Source organism: Diabrotica virgifera, chromosome 6 (assembly GCF_917563875.1).
Source record: "Diabrotica virgifera virgifera chromosome 6, PGI_DIABVI_V3a".
Taxonomy (NCBI): Eukaryota; Metazoa; Arthropoda; class Insecta; order Coleoptera; family Chrysomelidae; genus Diabrotica; species Diabrotica virgifera.
In genome coordinates, this window is record NC_065448.1 from 100263159 (window position 1) to 100281365 (window position 18207).

At 32.9% G+C, this 18207-nt stretch overlaps 1 protein-coding gene across 3 annotated transcripts in view; it reads right to left on the reverse strand.

Moving 5' to 3' along the window:
- The window catches only part of LOC126886651 (puromycin-sensitive aminopeptidase-like), a 101671-nt gene that overhangs the window by 74454 nt on the left and 9010 nt on the right, over positions 1-18207 (reverse strand). For all 3 annotated transcript variants that reach the window (XM_050653646.1, XM_050653644.1, XM_050653645.1), the window contains one exon: positions 215-438. In XM_050653646.1, the coding sequence (XP_050509603.1) occupies positions 215-438 (224 nt within the window). The remainder of the gene's footprint in view (positions 1-214; positions 439-18207) is intronic.

The window sequence follows — 18207 nt, forward strand, 5'->3', positions numbered from 1 at the left end:
TCAGAAATTTCGTTGTGGTACGTCAAATTTCGGCCAAATGACGTATTAGACAAACCTTTAAAAAATACGTCCATATGACGGTTGCTTCATGTTTACTGCCTAGCGCATACTAAAAAGTAAATAATGTTGGATGGCAGATATATTGTATACATGACTTATAGTAAATAGTAATATCTAGTTAAAATACACATTAGAAAATTAAATAAAGTTATACCTATAAAATCCTTTCATGTTATCTTCCAATTTTCCACTAAATGCAATATCCAAAGTATAATTTCCCGGAGTAAGGGAAGACTTAAATTTAAACACAGCCATTTCTTTCTCAGTGTGTAATTTTGTATCGATAGGTGTATATTGTTCCCCTTCATGTTTTAAAGTTATTGAATTCAGCTCCAAATCTAGTGAATGTAATTTAATTTCATGCGTAGAAGTTTTTACCTATTTATATAAAAAAAATAAATATTAGACATGTCGTGAGTATCCAACTATAGTTACTAAAGTACAAATTTCCCATAAATAGAAATGATAATTTTATTGCAAACAAAAAAACTCGAGTATCTTCAGCAATAGTAAGCTTATCTTCTGATGCAGCATTTTGTTTACAGATGGCACTATAGGACTGAGGGAAATAGATAAATAATATAGTATATACGGATATAGTATATGACTGATGGACAACAAGCAACTCTATTACCACTAGGTTAAATTTATCCCTTCCAACAATTTGTCAAGTGGTAACTACTACGGCGGTCCAATAAGTACTTAGCCTCCAAGAAAAACGAAAATTTCGAAAAGCGACGATTGATTTCTGAACAGTTTCCTTTTAACCCGTCTGAAAAATAGGTTTTCTCGAGGTCTGCAAAGTAGGCTTCCATGACGGCGATGAACTCTTCATTCGACTTTCTGTCCAGCGAGTGAGTTTTCAAGTTTGGAAACAAAAAGAAGTCATACAGGGTAAAATCTGAAGAATACAGTAGATGGGACAACTGTTCGTTGCCCAATTAGGTCATGGCGAAGGGGAAGGTATGAGCCGGTACATTGTTATTGTGGAAGAACACTTTTGGTACCCCAATTTGCTGCAAATTCTGCAAAAAAAATCAATAATCGGCATAGTAAAGCCCTTTGAATCACAGAAGTTTTCGCCGTCTTCGGGGCACACCCGCGGGATGAGATCTACTGTTTCGACCGTTCCTTGGTCTCTGGTGTGTACCAATAGATTTATGTTTCGTTTGAGGCTATGAAACAACGTAAAAACTCCTTCGGATTACATTTAAACAAACTCAAACACTGCTCTGAGGTGGTCTTATGGTTGGGCTTGTTGTTCTGAGTGAGCAAACTCGGCACCAATCACGCCGACAGCTTTCTCATGCCAAAAAATTTCATGCAGGATATGATCCACGTGATCTTTTGATAAACTACACTGCGCGTCAGAGAAAACGAGCACCCCACAAAATGGGTAATTTTTGATGTCTCGAATTTCTTAAACCTGTTATCCGATTTATGTGATTTTTTTAATATGTTATAACCTTATTCTTTAGCAATATTGCTGTAATAATATTGTTTCTAGACAGGAAATTTGTCATTGTATACTGGGTGTACCAATCAAACTGTGTTTTTTTTTTCTCAAAGTTCACCACACCCTGTGGAATATTCTAGCATTTATAAAATACTGAAATTAAAACCCAACTGTAGCCTCAGGTTTTCTTAATATTCCGTTTTTTATTCATTCACTTATGTTGGAAAATAAAAAGTTAGGTACTTTAACAACTAGCCATGTCGTTCATCAATACAGGGTGTTTCTAAATAAGTGCGACAAATTTTAAGGGATAATTCTGCATGAAAATATAATGACTGTTTGGTTTATAAACATATGTCCGCAAATTCTTCGTTTCTGAGATACGGAATGTTGAATTTTTTCTTGCAAACTGACGATTTATTTATTACTCTAAAACCGATTGAGATATGCAAATGAAATTTGGTACGTTTTAAGAGGTAGTTATTGCGCATTTTTTGACATACAATTAAAATTTCATATTCACCATTGGCGTTAATATGAGCCGTATGCACGCCAATGGTGAATATAAAATTCTTAATTGTACGTCAAAAAATGCGCAATAACTACCTCTTAAAACTTACCAAATTTCATTTGCATATCTCAACCGGTTTTAGAGTAATTAATATATCGCCAGTTTGTCAGAAAAAATTCAACATCCCGTATCTCGGAAACGAAGCATTTGCGGACATGTTTATAAAGGTAACGGTCATCATTTTTTAATGCAGAATTACCCCAAAGTCTGTCGTACTTATTTAGAAACACCTTGTATTGATGAAGAACATGGCTAATAGTTGTTAAGGCCATCGGTACATAATTCGCAAATATTTTACGGCTATCCCTACTTTTTCTGTCTTTACACGGCAAATTACGTGTAGTAACATTCACACTAGAATGTCATTCTACTTGACAATGTCATGATTAACTTAAAGAGATGGCTTTTGAATGTTCTTGGATAACTGTTATTTGTATAATTGCAAATTATTAATTCAGTTAATAAATGTATCTGATGTATTCTCTGCTTGCATCTTCTACAAATAATACACAATAAATAACTTTTTATTAAGTTCACGTCTTAAATCAATTATTTATCAAATACACTATATATCAATATTATTTAATCAACAACTCAAAATATTCCCGATGCCATGTCAAATATTTAAAATTGTCACTGATTGTCACTGTCTGACTGACAATATTCTATTCGACTGAGTGCGTTGTAAGACAAAGATAGATTTGGAAAATATTACCACGGACATTGTGTTCATTTTTTCGAATCCTGAAAAAACCAATAAATATTTTTGAAAAATTTAAACGCAGAATGAAAGACTAAATTATTACCGAGGGCCGAAAGTCCCGTAGAATAAATAAAAAGTTTATTTTTAATAAGATATTTGAAATTAAAAAAATCACACTAAATTTTCTCTTAGCTTTCAGGGACTTTCGGCCCTCGCTAATAACGTACTATTTCATTCTGCGTTTAAATTTTTCAAAAATACTTATTAGTTTTCTCAGGATTCGAAAAAAAAACGAATCCCCATTTGAATAGCATTGCAGCCGAAAATACGTACCCATCCCATTAAAGTACCTAACTTTTTTATTATCCAACATAAGCGAATGAATAAAAAAAACAGAATGTTACGAAAACGTGAGGCTACAGTTGGGTTTTAATTTTAGTATTTTTTAACAGAATATTCCACAGGGTGTGGTGAACTTTGAGAAAAAAACACAGTTTGATTGGTACAACCGGTATACAATGACAATTTACCTGTATAGCAACCATATTATTACAGCGATATTGTTAAAAATGAGCCTATAACATAAAAAAAAACTTACATCGGGCAACAGGATTAGGAAATTCGAGACATCAAAAATGACCCATTTTGTGGGGTGGCCGTTTTCTCTGACGCGCAGTGTATTATGTAGTAGAGACTCAAGAATGGATCTAAGGATAAGGTTATTGCGCTGCTACGTTTTCACAACTTCGCTCTACGGGTCTGAGGCCTGGACATTGAAGCAATTAGAGATTAAGGAATTGGAAGGTTTTGAGCGTTGGTGATATCGAAGAATGCTACGAATATCATGGATAGACGAAATTAGCAATATTGAAGTCCTTGATAGGGTTAATAAGAGGGAAGAAATTATACAGACAATTAAGAGGCAAAATCTTGAATATTTCGGTCATATAGTAAGCGGCCCTCCTTATAGTCTGCTAAGTTTGATTATAGAGAGCAAAATAAAAGGTAAAAGAGATGTAGGAAGAAGACTTCCTGATTACGAAATCTAAGGGAATGGTTTACTCTGAGCCCTAACCACCTATTTAGAGCTGCTTTAAGTAAAATAATTGCCATGTTGTGTTGTCCAACCTTCGCCCTAACAAAACAAAACATTCCAGGAATGCACTACCAAAGTTCTATCAATATTTGAATGTCCTGGCCATTCAGGGAACATTCGGTGAACATCTGATTAAATTATTCCTGGAATGTTACCATAAGACATTCTGTTAACATACTACCAATGTTCCTATATTTTAAGCTGCCAAATAATAAATACTTGTAACAGATATAACATTACATACTTATAACAGAAACTTGTGCAAAAACGAAGAGAGGCATTTATAATTATTCTTAATTGCGTTCATTTTCAAATTCGCCGCGTGTGTATTTGTCAGAATTTGTGAACGGCGCTTAGAGAGGGCATCACGTGACTAAAAACGACCAACGACAACGACAACGACCACAACGAACGACCTCACTTCGGCGCTTCGCTACGGCCATCTTGCCGTGCGTGATCGATGGATTGTTTTCGTTTTGGTAATGTTTGGTAAACGAAACGTGTATGTTTTTTGTTGTTTGTTTCGTTTTGTATTTGTGCTTGTATAGTGCATAAAATTGATAAAATGGTGTCCTGTTCTCAACGAAGTTGCAGTAGCAGAAGCAATGTATTCTGCAGGAATAACGTTTCATACTAGGTTAGTATGCAAATATATAAACAAAGGAATAACCCCTATTTCAGAAAATAATTAATACTAATACCCTAATACTATTCATAAAAAATCTTTTAAGTAACGTAGATATAACAAAGTAAATAACATGCATAAATCAGAAGAATTATTATTTTGTAAGTTAATAATTGGTCATATCCATTTATTATTTTAATTGCGAATAAGCCAGAAACTTCGCTTATTCCTAACTAAAATAGTAAATAGAGATAATATAATAACAAAATAGTAAATAGAGATAATAACAAAAGGATTATTTGTAAAATTAAAATAATAATTTTTTTTTGGCGTTTTTGCTAATGTATGCGTTTATAGTTTATAAACACGAGAGTAGACCACACACTATAATAGTACCAACTACATAATTATAATGAATACACAGAATATAAAGATATTGTCGGTCCGCTAAACTCAGAGTCCCAGTACCACTGAGTCTCAGACACAACTGGCTAGTGATTTTAGTAAATAATTTTGCAAATTTTACCAAAAAAAAATAATTACTAAATAGTTAGTAATAGGGCTTTTCATTAACAGTTATTTGTTTCGAGCATCTATCATATGTCGTATAATCCCTGTATATTAATATTATACACAGATTATACAACATATGACAGGAGCTGCAAACAAATGACAATTGATGAAAAGCCCTATTTTGCCAATTTTGGCAAAATTGGCCAAAAACAAAAAAATTACCTACTAAAATCACTAGCCAGTTGTGTCTGAGTTTAGCGAACCGACTATATTAATAAACAATTTCTAAGCTGTTTTATAATATTTTTGAGTTCATTAATCATATTCTTTATTTAAAACATAAATTCGTTAATAATGCTTAGTAATGCATATATTTGTATTTTTAGCTTTCCAGAAGATCCTGCGAAGAAGCCGTGAAGTATAGATCAGATTTGTTAATAGAGGAGTATGTTCAAAACATTTTTTAGAAAAAGATATTGACAGAACTTCACTTTCATCTGTTCATTGAGAGACTGTGCTGTTCCAATAGCTTATGTCACACAGGTAATAAGCTTAACCTAATTAATAATACAGTCCGTACAATATTGATACCGTTGCACTTCATTATCTACACCAGATATCTAAGTTGACATTGTTTAATGGTTTGATTAATATTCAATGTAAATAAATAAAAACATCAGAAATAGAAAACAAGAATTAAGTTATAATCTTACGTTAAAGTAAATAATAAAAACAATAAAATATAATAAAATAAATACTTATTTGTTTGTGAAAAAGCTATTTCTTTGTGGCATTTTTGTAATCAACTATTCTAATTGGGAAATAAGCCACAATTTACTTGAAAACAATAATTTTATTAAGGTTTCTACTTCCACATCGGACGTCATTGTCAAAATACAAAATATTATTTATTATTTATTTAAATATTATGTAATATTTATTTTATTATTATTTATTCATATTATTACCTGTAAATAATATTTCTTCTGATTGTTAATTGTAAAGGATAGAAAAATTACCATTTATTTTAATTTTTTTTAGAATCAGCTGAGAGAAGTGTTCTACAAAAAACCAGGAAGGAAACGGAATATGTGGCTACGAAAGGCAAAAGAAAGGTTTACAAAGCAAATGTGACACATTTTTTTATAGGAATATCAGTAAATTACATTAAAAAAAAAGTATGAAAAGATTTTGTGCAATAAAAATGTTGATAATTATCAAGGATGCATTATTTGGTATGGCCACATATCGTCAGTGATGTGACAATACCTCCTATCTGTTTTTTCATGAGATTTGTAAGAGAGACTAAATATTTGTTTGGGCCACCTCCTGTTTTCATATATTTTTTGACTTGTTTTGTAGTAAATTCAACTATCTATTTACTACAAAACAAGTCAAAACTTACGTATGAAAACAGGAGGTGGCCTTAAAAAATGTTTTTCATCTCCTGCAAAACTCATGAAAAAACATATAGGAGGTATTGTCACATCACTGACGATATATTTCAGAGAATGTCTAACAAATATACTGTGAATGTCCTACGAACATTCGTGGACATTCATGGAATGTTCCAACAAGACATTCAGTCTAAAAAATATACTGTGAATGTCCAAAGAACATTCGTAGACATTCATGGAATGTTCCAACAAGACATTCAAGGAATGTTTAAAATGCTGACACAGCACTTTCCTGGGACATTCGCGTGCTTTTGGGGACATTCCAGGAATGTTTTCAATGTCCTGTGTGTACCTTCTAGGAACATTCCTGGAATATTTTGTGTTATTAGGGCGATAGAAGATGGAACCTTAAGAAGATCTTTTGAGATGCCTTCGGTCTCAGCTATCTCGCGCACCTTCAGTCTATGGTCTATTAATACGAGATCGTGGATTTTTTTCACGTTATCCTCTGTGGTAGCCGTTTTCGGGGCACCTGGGCATGGCTTAAAAACCTGATATGTGACTACGTTGAAACTCGTTAAACCAATTTTTGACGGTTGCCATCGATGGGGAAGAGCCACCGTACACAGTATTCATGCGGTTATTTCCCTTCCAAAAACAAGAATCGAATCACCGACTGATATTGCTCTTTTTCATATTTCAAAAAATCGATAGACACGCCCGTTCCCTCACCCGATCGAAACAAAACTACGAGTGCGATTCGGCTGAGATTTTGACATAGGCCGTCTATAGCAAGAATGTATTACAGGATAGTAGATTTCTTTAATATCGTATCTAGACCACATACTTTGAAACGATAAATACTCTCTACTGCATGTCATCATGCAAGAAAGAGTAGAGGAAAAAAATGGGTTGGGAAGAAAGAAAAAATCTTGGCTGAGGAATATCAGAGATTGGACTAACCTCAGTGTTGAACAGATATTTCACGTTGCAAAAGATAGAGAAGCGTTTAAAGCAGTGATCGCCAACCTTCGTTAGAAGATAGCACAAGAAGAAGAAGATTTCTCTTGCGATAGCTACGTCATTGGACGGAGAGGCTAAGAACTTATTCCCTACATAGATATAAATTTCAATCAGCAAATTTATAACTTTTATAGATCCAACTAAAAACTACTAGTCTCAAATATTTTTGTTCTAAATAATTGATTAAAAAACAGATAATTGCCCGGGAAAAATATAGATATTAGTTGAATAATTGAAATATTTTTATTCATACTCACTATGTGGACAAGCCGAAACCGGCGGGTTCGTTGGAAAAAATATTCCCATGAGATTTTTTTGCATAATCATATTCGTGAGACATCCCAGAATAAGGTTCAAGAAGTCGCCCACGTGAAAAGTGGTCCAAATTTTTTTTCAATTTTTTTTAATCAAATTGTAAAAAATCAATATTTTTGGCCCGGACACATTTTAGGTTTTTTGGGCCAATCTGGACAAAAAAGGTCTCTTATAATTCTTCTCTAAAGTTGCTCGTTTTCGAGTTATATGAAATTTAAAATTGAAAAAAACGAAAAATGGCGATTTTTAAGGCTTAATACCTCGGTTAAAAGTTATTATTATGAAAGTCAGAAAGTGATCAAATAAAAGTTTAAAGCCCGCCCTACAAAATCCTGAAGAAATTTTTGTCATTATTTTATCACTAAGCTGTTATTTTTAAGTAAAAATAATGAGCGCCATGCACGTATTAGTGCGATGTCACATTATGCGTTTTGACCGGATGCGGTGGAGACGCATCCGTTTCCAAAGCAACCGGACCGACGTTTAGTCTGGTGCAGTTGTAAGCGCGTACCGATCTCTCAAAACGCATCCGTTTTCAACGCAACCGGACCGGCCTGTCACACTATGCGTTTTGACTGGATGCGGTGGAAACGCATCCGGTAAAAACGCATAATCTGACATCGGCCTTAGGTGGCCGGCAGTGATGAGTGCGAGAGAGATGCCATTCCGGCAGTCATCGTACTCGCACTCACATTTACAGCCGCGTCAATACGATCTTACGGCTCATTATTAATAATTAAAAGTAACAGCTTAGTAATAAATTAATCACACAAATTTCTTCAGGATCATGTAGTGGAGTCTTTAATCTTTGATTTGGTCACTTTCTGAATTTCATAATAATAATTTTTAACCGAGTTATTAAGCCTTAAACATCGCCATTTTTCGTTTTTTTCAATTTTAAATTGCTTATAACTCGAAAACGAGCACTTTAGAGAAACATTATAAGAAACCTTTTTTGTCCAGAATTGTCCAAAAAACCTTAAAAAAATGTGTTCGGGCCGAAAATATTGATTTTTGCAATTTGATTAAAAAAAATTGAAAAAAAAAATTTGGAACACTTTTCACGTGGGTGACTTCTTGAACCTTATTCTGGGATGTCTCACGAATATAATTACGGACTGGGACCTTTCGCCGTCGCCGTTTCGCCGTCGCCATTTCGCCGTCGCCGTTTCGCCGTTTCGCCGTCGAGCCACTTCGCCGTCGAGCCAGTTCGCCGTCGGCCGTTTCGCCGTCGCCATACCGGCATTGGTTAAGTTTACAAGAACGTGATAACATACTAACTTTTTTTTATACTAAATGTCAGTGGAAATAAAATGCTGATGTTGGTAGTTAAACCAAGTTATATTTTCGTATTCAACTATACATTGTTTTCGTCTGAAAAATAAAATATATACAGTATTAACAATATGACTATTATCAGATTCCCGGAAATAAACAATATTGAGAAAAGGGATTTCAATTTCAATTGTTTTTACTGTATCAAAAATAAAAAACTTCATTATGCAAAAGTCTTCGAAATATAATCGTTCGAAAACCATTCAAAACTTATATACAAGTAATGGCGACGGCGAAAAGGCTCGACGGCGAAACGGCGACGGCGAAATGTCCTAGACCCATATAATTATGCAAAAAAAATCTCATGGGAATATTTTTTCCAACGAACCCGCCGTTTTCAACTTGTCTAATGGTCTGTATTTAAACCAAGAGGAGTAATTAAAATTTACCGTGCTGTAATGCTTGTTTGTAAGTGGTCCAACCTCAGGCAAGTTTATTCCAATGTTATGAAATTTTGACACTAATGATATTTATGAAATTTATATCAGCGATTTTTTGTGTTTATTCTTCTACTTCTTTTGTGTTTATTCTACTCTTATTATATAAAAACAGTTGTTTTTAGAACTCATTAGCGACATATTAGTATAATATAATATGTGTGGATTACCGTCGAAGGCCGATATGATCAATCAAAAAAGAAGATGTAGGTATTTGGTGATTTCTAGTGACTTTCTTGGGTGTGAATCTGTCTTTTTAGTTTACTCTTGGTTTAAAAACAAACAATAGTTAAGAAAAATATAATATCTATGACGGTAATTTTACATAATATTACTTTAAATACGGTTATTCTCAGACCTAGAGTATTGTATTTGTGTAGAACATGTTGACAAAATTTGATATCTGATGATTGCATCTTAGGTTTTAGACTATGCAGAGCATTTTATAAAGAATGACTTTTTTTCGTAAAATTGATATTAAAAAAGTTTCCCATATGGTTCCAAGTTACGCAGACACCCTGTACTTAACTACTTACTAGTAAAATATTTCTCCTTGTTCTGTGTGTTTATCATTATTTAGTATTTTATTAATCCTTTTACCTCTTCTGCTCTTGGGCTTAGTATTATTTTGTTCTTTTTGATTCGCATTTTTTATTATTGTCATGTCCATTATTGTTTGTCTTGTAAATGTTTTGCATATCTTTTATTTTTTTGCTATAAGTATCTCCCAAAGGGAAGCACTCTTTATTACTTCCAAAATTTGTATACCTAACTCTTTTGATGCTTCACTTGATTTTTTAATAATTTTTACTTCAACAATTATTATAATTACAAGCTGTTTTTCTTGTTTTATTATCTTGTTTGTCTATACAGAGAGAGTCTGTAATTTGGAATAAATTCAATATCTCAAATACTAATGATTTTTTTGAAAAATGCTCAGACCCGTCGATTAGTATTTCAAATTGTTCTTTTTGACATACAATAATAATGTATACAGGGTGTCCCAATTTAGAGATATGACGTCATAGTTGATTTTCTTAAATGGCAACACTGTCATTTTGATAGCTATTTTGATAGGGTGTGTTAAGTTATACATAACTGCAAAATATAAAATTTTTATTCTCTACCATTTACAAGATAATAAAAAATAACAAAGTTATGTCTGTAATTTCGAATAAATTCAATAATTCAAAATATTAATTGTTTTTTTGAAAAATGCTCAGACCCGTCGATTAGTATTTTAAATTGTCATTTTTGGCATACAATAATAATGTATACAGGGAGTCCCAATTTAGATATATGACGTCATCGTTGATTTTCTTAAATAGCAACACTGTCATCTTGATAGCTATTTTAATAGGGTGCGTAAAGTTATACATAACTGCAAAATTTCAAATTTTTATTCCCTACCATTTACAAGATAATAAAAAATAACAAAGTTATGAAAAACAAGTATGTAATCGAATAATAATTGAATTTAATTATTTCAATTAAGCAAATGCTCATAATGTTGCCCATTGACTATTTGACAATAAATAAGGGCAACATTATGAGCATTTGCTTAATTGAAATAATTAAATAATTCATTTATTGTTTGATTACTTGTTTTTCATAACTTTGTTATTTTTTATTATCTTGTAAATGGTAGGGAATAAAAATTTTAAATTTTGCAGTTATATATAAGTTTACACACCCTATCAAAATAGCTATCAAAATGAGAGTGTTGCCATTTAAGAAAATCAATGATGACGTCATATCTCTAAATTGGGGCACCCTGTATACATTATTATTGTATGTCAAAAATGACGATTTGAAATACTAATCGACGGGTCTGACCATTTTTCAAAAAAACAATTAATATTTGAATTATTGAATTTATTCCAAATTACAGACATAACTTTGTTATTTTTTATAATCTTGTAAATGGTAAAAAATAAAAATTTTATATTTAGCAGTCATGTATATCTTTACACGCCCTATCAAAATAGCTATCAAAATGGCAATATTGCCATTTAAGAAAATCAACGATGACGTCATATCTCTCAATTGGGACACCCTGTATACATTATTATTGTATGTCAAAGAGGACAATTTTAAATGCTAATCGACGGGTCTGAGCATTTTTCAAAAAAACAATTAGTATTTGAGATATTGAATTTATTCCAAATTACAGACTCTCTCTGTATATTTGTTTACCATATCCAGTACCAGCGCTAGGGTATAAGACGCCCGCCTGCAACACTAGCATAGGAGCCCTTCGGTTTTTTAAATTAGTATTTTGTATAGCAGCAGCAGAAAAAAAAGCTCATCTTGGCGCCCGCCTGCAGTGCATCCCTTGCAGGCCCATTATCGCTGGTCCTGACCATACTCATAGACTGCAACTGTCCACTCCACAATCAACATGACAAGAGAGCAGAGATCAAATCAAAATTGAGAAAGCAAAGTCAATCAAGTTATATCGAGATGAAATACATATTTACTAGAAGGCACTTAACACTAAATATTAGACTTATGATGGTTCCTGTTTATCTGAACCATCTCAGATAATTGAGGGGTGGTTACCCCCTACCATAAGGGTTGATGAAGTAACAATACTCACTGTAGATTCATTTATTGGTACGTTGAAGTAACTACGGTAAAGAGCTGGTGGTATATTATTTAGTAACTGTGATGTTTACTCGTTGGGATCTCAAATACCAATGACTAATCTTTTCGCCATGAAAGTAGAACTCAAAGTGGATTCCTCTGTTTACTATTTGGTATAAATAAAAGTGAGAGTGTTTAGTAAAAGTGCTGAATCGACTAGATTATAAAAAACGAATACTAATTGTTATTTCAAACTGACCTTGTATCGAAAATCGACATATTGATGTGGTAATATAGGTCAATCGTATTTATTATAAACAAACGTATTTGTTTTACCAAAGACATTTAATTATTAAAAGAATTTGTCTTAATAAGATGATTACTGAGATGCAGTGTATCCCAATACATCTTCCCTTTCCCTCCAAAAATTGTATGACTACGGAAAAGGAAGAAAATTTTCTGATAATACCACCAACTGCCTACTGCGTTTTAATAAATACACGTTAAGTTTTTATTTCCTATAACTAATAATTAAATACAAAAAAAATAAAAATGTTCGTTATCAACATTGTTCCCGTTTCACTTGTCACTCACTGTGTTCTCGGATTGTAAGCATATAATCTATTCTTATGTATTTCCTTGATTTTATTGTTTTCTGTTTTGATCTTACCATTCTCTTCCCTTTTTACCAGGACTAGGTCTCCTATTTTAAAGTGTTGTGGTGTTGCTTTGAGCTTGTTATTTTCTTGTCGCTCTTTTTCGTGCTTTAGTAAGAAGGTTCTAGCTCTCTCGTGTGCTCTTTGTAATTTGTAGCGTAACTCATTGTAGTAAGCATCTATGTTGTAACATGGTTGAATCTCCTGTGTAAGGTCTTCTGGTAGGTTAACCTTCCTTCCATATAACAGTTCAAACGGTGTGTAACCATGATACGCGTTAGGGGTTGTATTGTAGCAGTATGTGAACATTCTGCAACACACGTCCCAATTTTCTCTGTCTTCGTCTATGAATGCTCTTACATACTCGTTTAATGTTCTGTGCAGTTTTTCGCAACTTCCAATGGACTGTGGATGGTATGCCGTTGAGAAGTTGTGCTTTATTTTAAGTAGCTTTGTTAGTTCCTGCATTACTTCATTCTTATACTCTCTGCCTTGGTCTGTTCTTATTTGCTTCATGAGTCCGTATGTTGGTATAAAATGATCAAAAATTCCTCGGGCTATTGTCTCTGCTTCTTTATTGCACACGGGTATACTGACCGCGTATTTCGTAAGCTCACATAACATTGTTATACAGTATCTATTACCTTCGTTACTTTTAGCGAATGGACCTATCGTATCTATGTCCCATGGTTTGGAAGAGGTGTCCGATATCACGAATTCTTCGACATGTGTTCTTTTCGGTTTGTTAATTTGACATTTATGACATTGTTTAACGTATTTTCTTACGTCTTTTTCCAAATTTTTCCATCTAAATCTTGCTTTTAGCTTCTTTATTAGTCTATTATTTCCTACGTGTCCTCCAAACATCGGGTGATTATGATATGCTTCTATTAACCTGTGTTTTTCTTTGTCATCTTCTATTGTTTCTGGTACTTCACATATGTATTACATTCTTCAATATTTTGTTTCCTTGTTTAATAAATTCATTCACAATTTAAAAATAATATCGTTTACGTATATCTTTACTTTACGTATTGCATTCTCTACCGCCAGCTTATCAAGCTGTGCCAACATTTGGTTTAAATCGAAATGATTGAATCCTGTGGCTATGCTCTTGCTGCACTTTATTTTGTTTTTGACCCTAATGCTCAGCCTTGGTGAGATTAGTTCTGCTCCAAAAGACAAAATTGGTAGTCTATGCGCCTCTAAATTATTTAGTACCTTTCTTACTGTCTGTCTGGGGGCTTCTGGCTGTAGTGCGAGTTCACTTTCTGCCTTCGTTTGCCTTGCTTCCTTCTTCTTTTCTCTTGCTTGAGCTCGTGTTATAGCTAATATATGGGTATTATCTATGTATAGGTTCTTTAGTTGATGTAATGTTATTCTTGAAAGGCTGTCTGCGTAGTTATTTTTCCCTGTTATATACTCTATTTCGAAATCGTATTCCTCTAAATCTAATCTGATCCTTGTAAGTTTCGAAGTTGGTTCTTTCATTGCAAATAAATGTGTTAGTGATTTACGATCCGTTTTGACTAAAAATGTTGGTGCTCCGTATAAATAACATTTGAAATGATTAATTCCCCAATGAATCGCTAGTAATTCCTTAACGATTATAGGTTTATTACATTCTCCTTTATTGAAACTTCTTGATGCGTATGCTATTGGTAGATCTGTTCCGTTATAATCTTGACTTAAAATTGCTGAACAACTCTCGTTGGATGCGTCTGTTGTTAGGATGAATTGTTTATTGAAATCTGGATATTTTAGGATCGGTGGCTTCATCAGAGATGATTTAAGCATACTGAATGCTTTTTCACATTCTTCTGACCAAAAAAATTCTACTCCTTTTCTTGATAATCTGTTGAGTGGTCTGCATATTTCAGCAAAATTTTGAATAAAACGTCTATAATAGTTACAAAATGCTACGAATCTTTTTGTTTCTTCCGCTGTCTTAGGTGTCGGGTATTGTTCAATCGTTGCATATTTCGCTTTGTCTGGTGATACTCCTTCCTGAGAAAGATCATGACCTAAATATGTTACTTCTCTTCTAAAAAATTGACATTTTCCTGGGTTAAGTTTCAGATTGAATTTTCGACATGTCTCGAATGTCTTTTTCAGGTTGTCTAGGTGATGTTTTTCAGATATTCCTATTACTACTATATCGTCCATGTAAAGAAATGCTTTGTCCGGTGTTAATCCTGAAAATGCTATTGACATCATCCTTGAAAAGCTATTTGGGCTTACATTTAATCCAAAAGGTAATCTGGTAAATTGAATTGCTCCATTTTCCGTGCTAAACGATGTGTATTTTCTTGATGATTTTTCTAATGGTATCTGGTGAAAACCTGACATTAAGTCTATAACTGAAAACCATTTTGCTCTTCCTAGTTGATCTAATATCGAGTCTTGATATATTCTTGGTAAAGGAAATTTGTCTGTGACTATTTTCTTGTTCAGTTGTCTAAAATCTATGCATAATCTCCATGCTTTATTTCCATCTATCGCTTTTTCCGGTACCAGCACTACTAGGCTGTTGTATTCTGATGTGGACGGTTCTATTATTCCTGGGTCTCTCAGTTTTTGTACTTGTCGGTTTAATTCCTCTGTTTGTGCATGAGGTGTCCTATAGTTTTTAATATATACCGGAGTTTGGTATTTAACTCTCAGTTTCTGCTCGTAGAAGTTGTTACATGTTAGCATGTCATGCCTTAGGGCGAATATATCTGAATAATCTTCGCATAAAGATACTAACTTATCGCGTATGTATTCTGGAATGTCTAATGTAATTCCTTTTTCCTGTCCTTGCTGTCGTTGATTAGTATATATATATATATATATATATATATATATATATATATATATATATATATATATATATATATATATATATATATTCAAAGTGATTATTTCGACCAAAAACAATAAATAAATCTGTAGGAAATATCAGGTATGTGGTCTATAATAAAAAATCTTTATTTTTTCTAAAAACTCAATATTTCGCACATTTTTTTGATGGCTTCTTCAGGAGTATACTGTAACAACAATTTTAACAACTTACAAAGACGTACAAACTAGATTTTAAAATACTTACAGAAAGTTAAAAGATTTCACAAATAAATAACATTGACATTAAAATAAAAATTTTTTATTATAGACCACATACCTGATATTTCCTACAGATTTATATATATATATATATATATATATATATATATATATATAAAACAAGGTTGAAATATTGGGGTAGCAGCAATCTCAAAGAAAACTCTTTATAATAATTTCAAGCTTTCGATAATGTTTATTATCATCTTCAGGAAAATTATTTGAGGATGTAGAGCCTAGTTGTTAAATACTGACATAACAATGAAATTTTGTCTTGGTAAATAGTAAATAATATAAATTAAAGTAAAAACTATATAAAAACTTATAAAAATCTGAGTATAAAGCGATAAAAGCTAAAATACTTTTTAAAAAATTATGTATGTCTAATTGGCATTTTACAAAATGTCTAATATACCTGTTATATATATATATATATATATATATATATATATATATATATATATATATATATATATATGTTGAATAATTTAATGTCTAATGTTTTGATTGCGTTTGTTTCTACTTTTACTGTTTCGTAGGTTGTGTTCAAAATTTTGATGTACGGATTATTACTTGAAATAATTGGTCTCGCTATGAATATTCCTGGTTGTATTTCCTGTTGTTCCACTATCCTGTCGTTCTTCAGCGTTTGAAAAATTTTTACGACTCTGTAAATTTCACATCTAGGCCGTATTATTATCGTGTCATTATCTATATTATCCAAAATGTTCGTACTAATGTAACAATCGTTGTCCTCTTTAATGTGCATTTTAAGGTTAGCGTAGTCTAGTATGCATTGAAAGTTTGAAATAAAGTCTCTCCCAATGATTCCGTCGGTTGGAATAGGAAAGCTAGGTTCAACTAATTGAAAGATATGCTCAAATCAAGATCCTTTTACTTCTAGTGTTGTTTCAACTTCTCCCATTGTTTGTAATTCTCCTTTAGTTACTCCTTTTATTTTCGCCTTTGTGTTTGGTTTCACATGTTCCTTCATAAAATCTTTTGAACATTTCAGTATTGAAATATCAGCTCCTGTGTCTATGATAAATGTATTTGTATGTTCTAGGATTCCTGTTTTCATTCGTACAAAATTCGTTAGGTTTAAGTCGAAGTTGTAAATATTATATTCCACTTCTGCCTGTGTACTTTCCTTGTTTTTTTCATTCAAAACCCCAACTGCTGGTTTTCTGGTTCCTCTTGGCTGTCCTCTAACTCCAGTAGCCTTACGTTTCTGTTACGTCCTCCTCTCTGGTTCCCTCTGTACGTTTGGTTGTTAAATTGTCTATATCCTCTGTTCGAATAATTCCGTTGGTTTTCTGTTGCTTCTCCTTCGTTCCGTTGTTCCGAAGTTATTTCTTCTTCCTCTATCGTATTTGTTATGGTATCCTCTTCGGTATTGCTGCTGGCCTCTCCTATTTTCATAATTCGTCCTATAATTGAATACTCTTCCCTGTGTGTTCTCCTCTGTCGTATCAATCGATAAAAATTTAGATACTACTTCCTGCGGTGTTGTGAAATTACCTGCCTCCAGTATTAACTTAGCTCTATCCGTATTAACATTTCGTTTCATTGTTGCTACAACTGTTTCCGTTGTGTATTTTTTCGCTAATTCCAATGGCATTCCTTCCGCTATGTATGCTACCTTCAACTGTTCCGCTAGTTCCTCTACTTCAGATGCGTACACTGCTGCATCTTTGTTTCCTTGCCGTTTCTTTGCTAACTTGTCTATTATCGTTTTCGGATTGTCGCCTCTTAATTCTATCTTCAGTGCCGCAGCTATAAGTGGTATCGTATCCTCTGTGGTTATCAGGTTTCTAGCCTTATTGGTCAATCTTGTCTTTATTAATGTTATCGCTGTTTCTTCATGTCCTTCGGCTATTTTTCCAAGTAGCTCTAATGCGTCTAAAAATGGTTGTAGTTTACCTGCGCTTCCATCAAACTCGTTGGGCAATACCTTGCTTGCAATATTCAAAAATTCGTTAATTGTCAGAACCATGTTTAATATTTTTATATCTTGTTTTACGTCGCCTTTTTCCTCTTCTATTTCCTCGTTAGTTTTTTCCTCTATTTCTTCGTCACTTTTTTCCTCTTCTACTTCTTCGTCGCTTTGTTCTTCCTCTATTTCCTTGTCGATTGGCTGATGTATTGAACTTGGAACTACTGTTCTTAAGTTTACAGCTTGAAATGAGCGTATAACTTTGTCTTCCAAAAGAATCAGAGACACGAAAGCATAAATTCGACAGTCTTTACGAGGTATAGTAAATATGTATATAAAATATTATGTCAAAAATAGTAAAAATATAGTAAATTGTAATGAAAATCATTATATCAATCA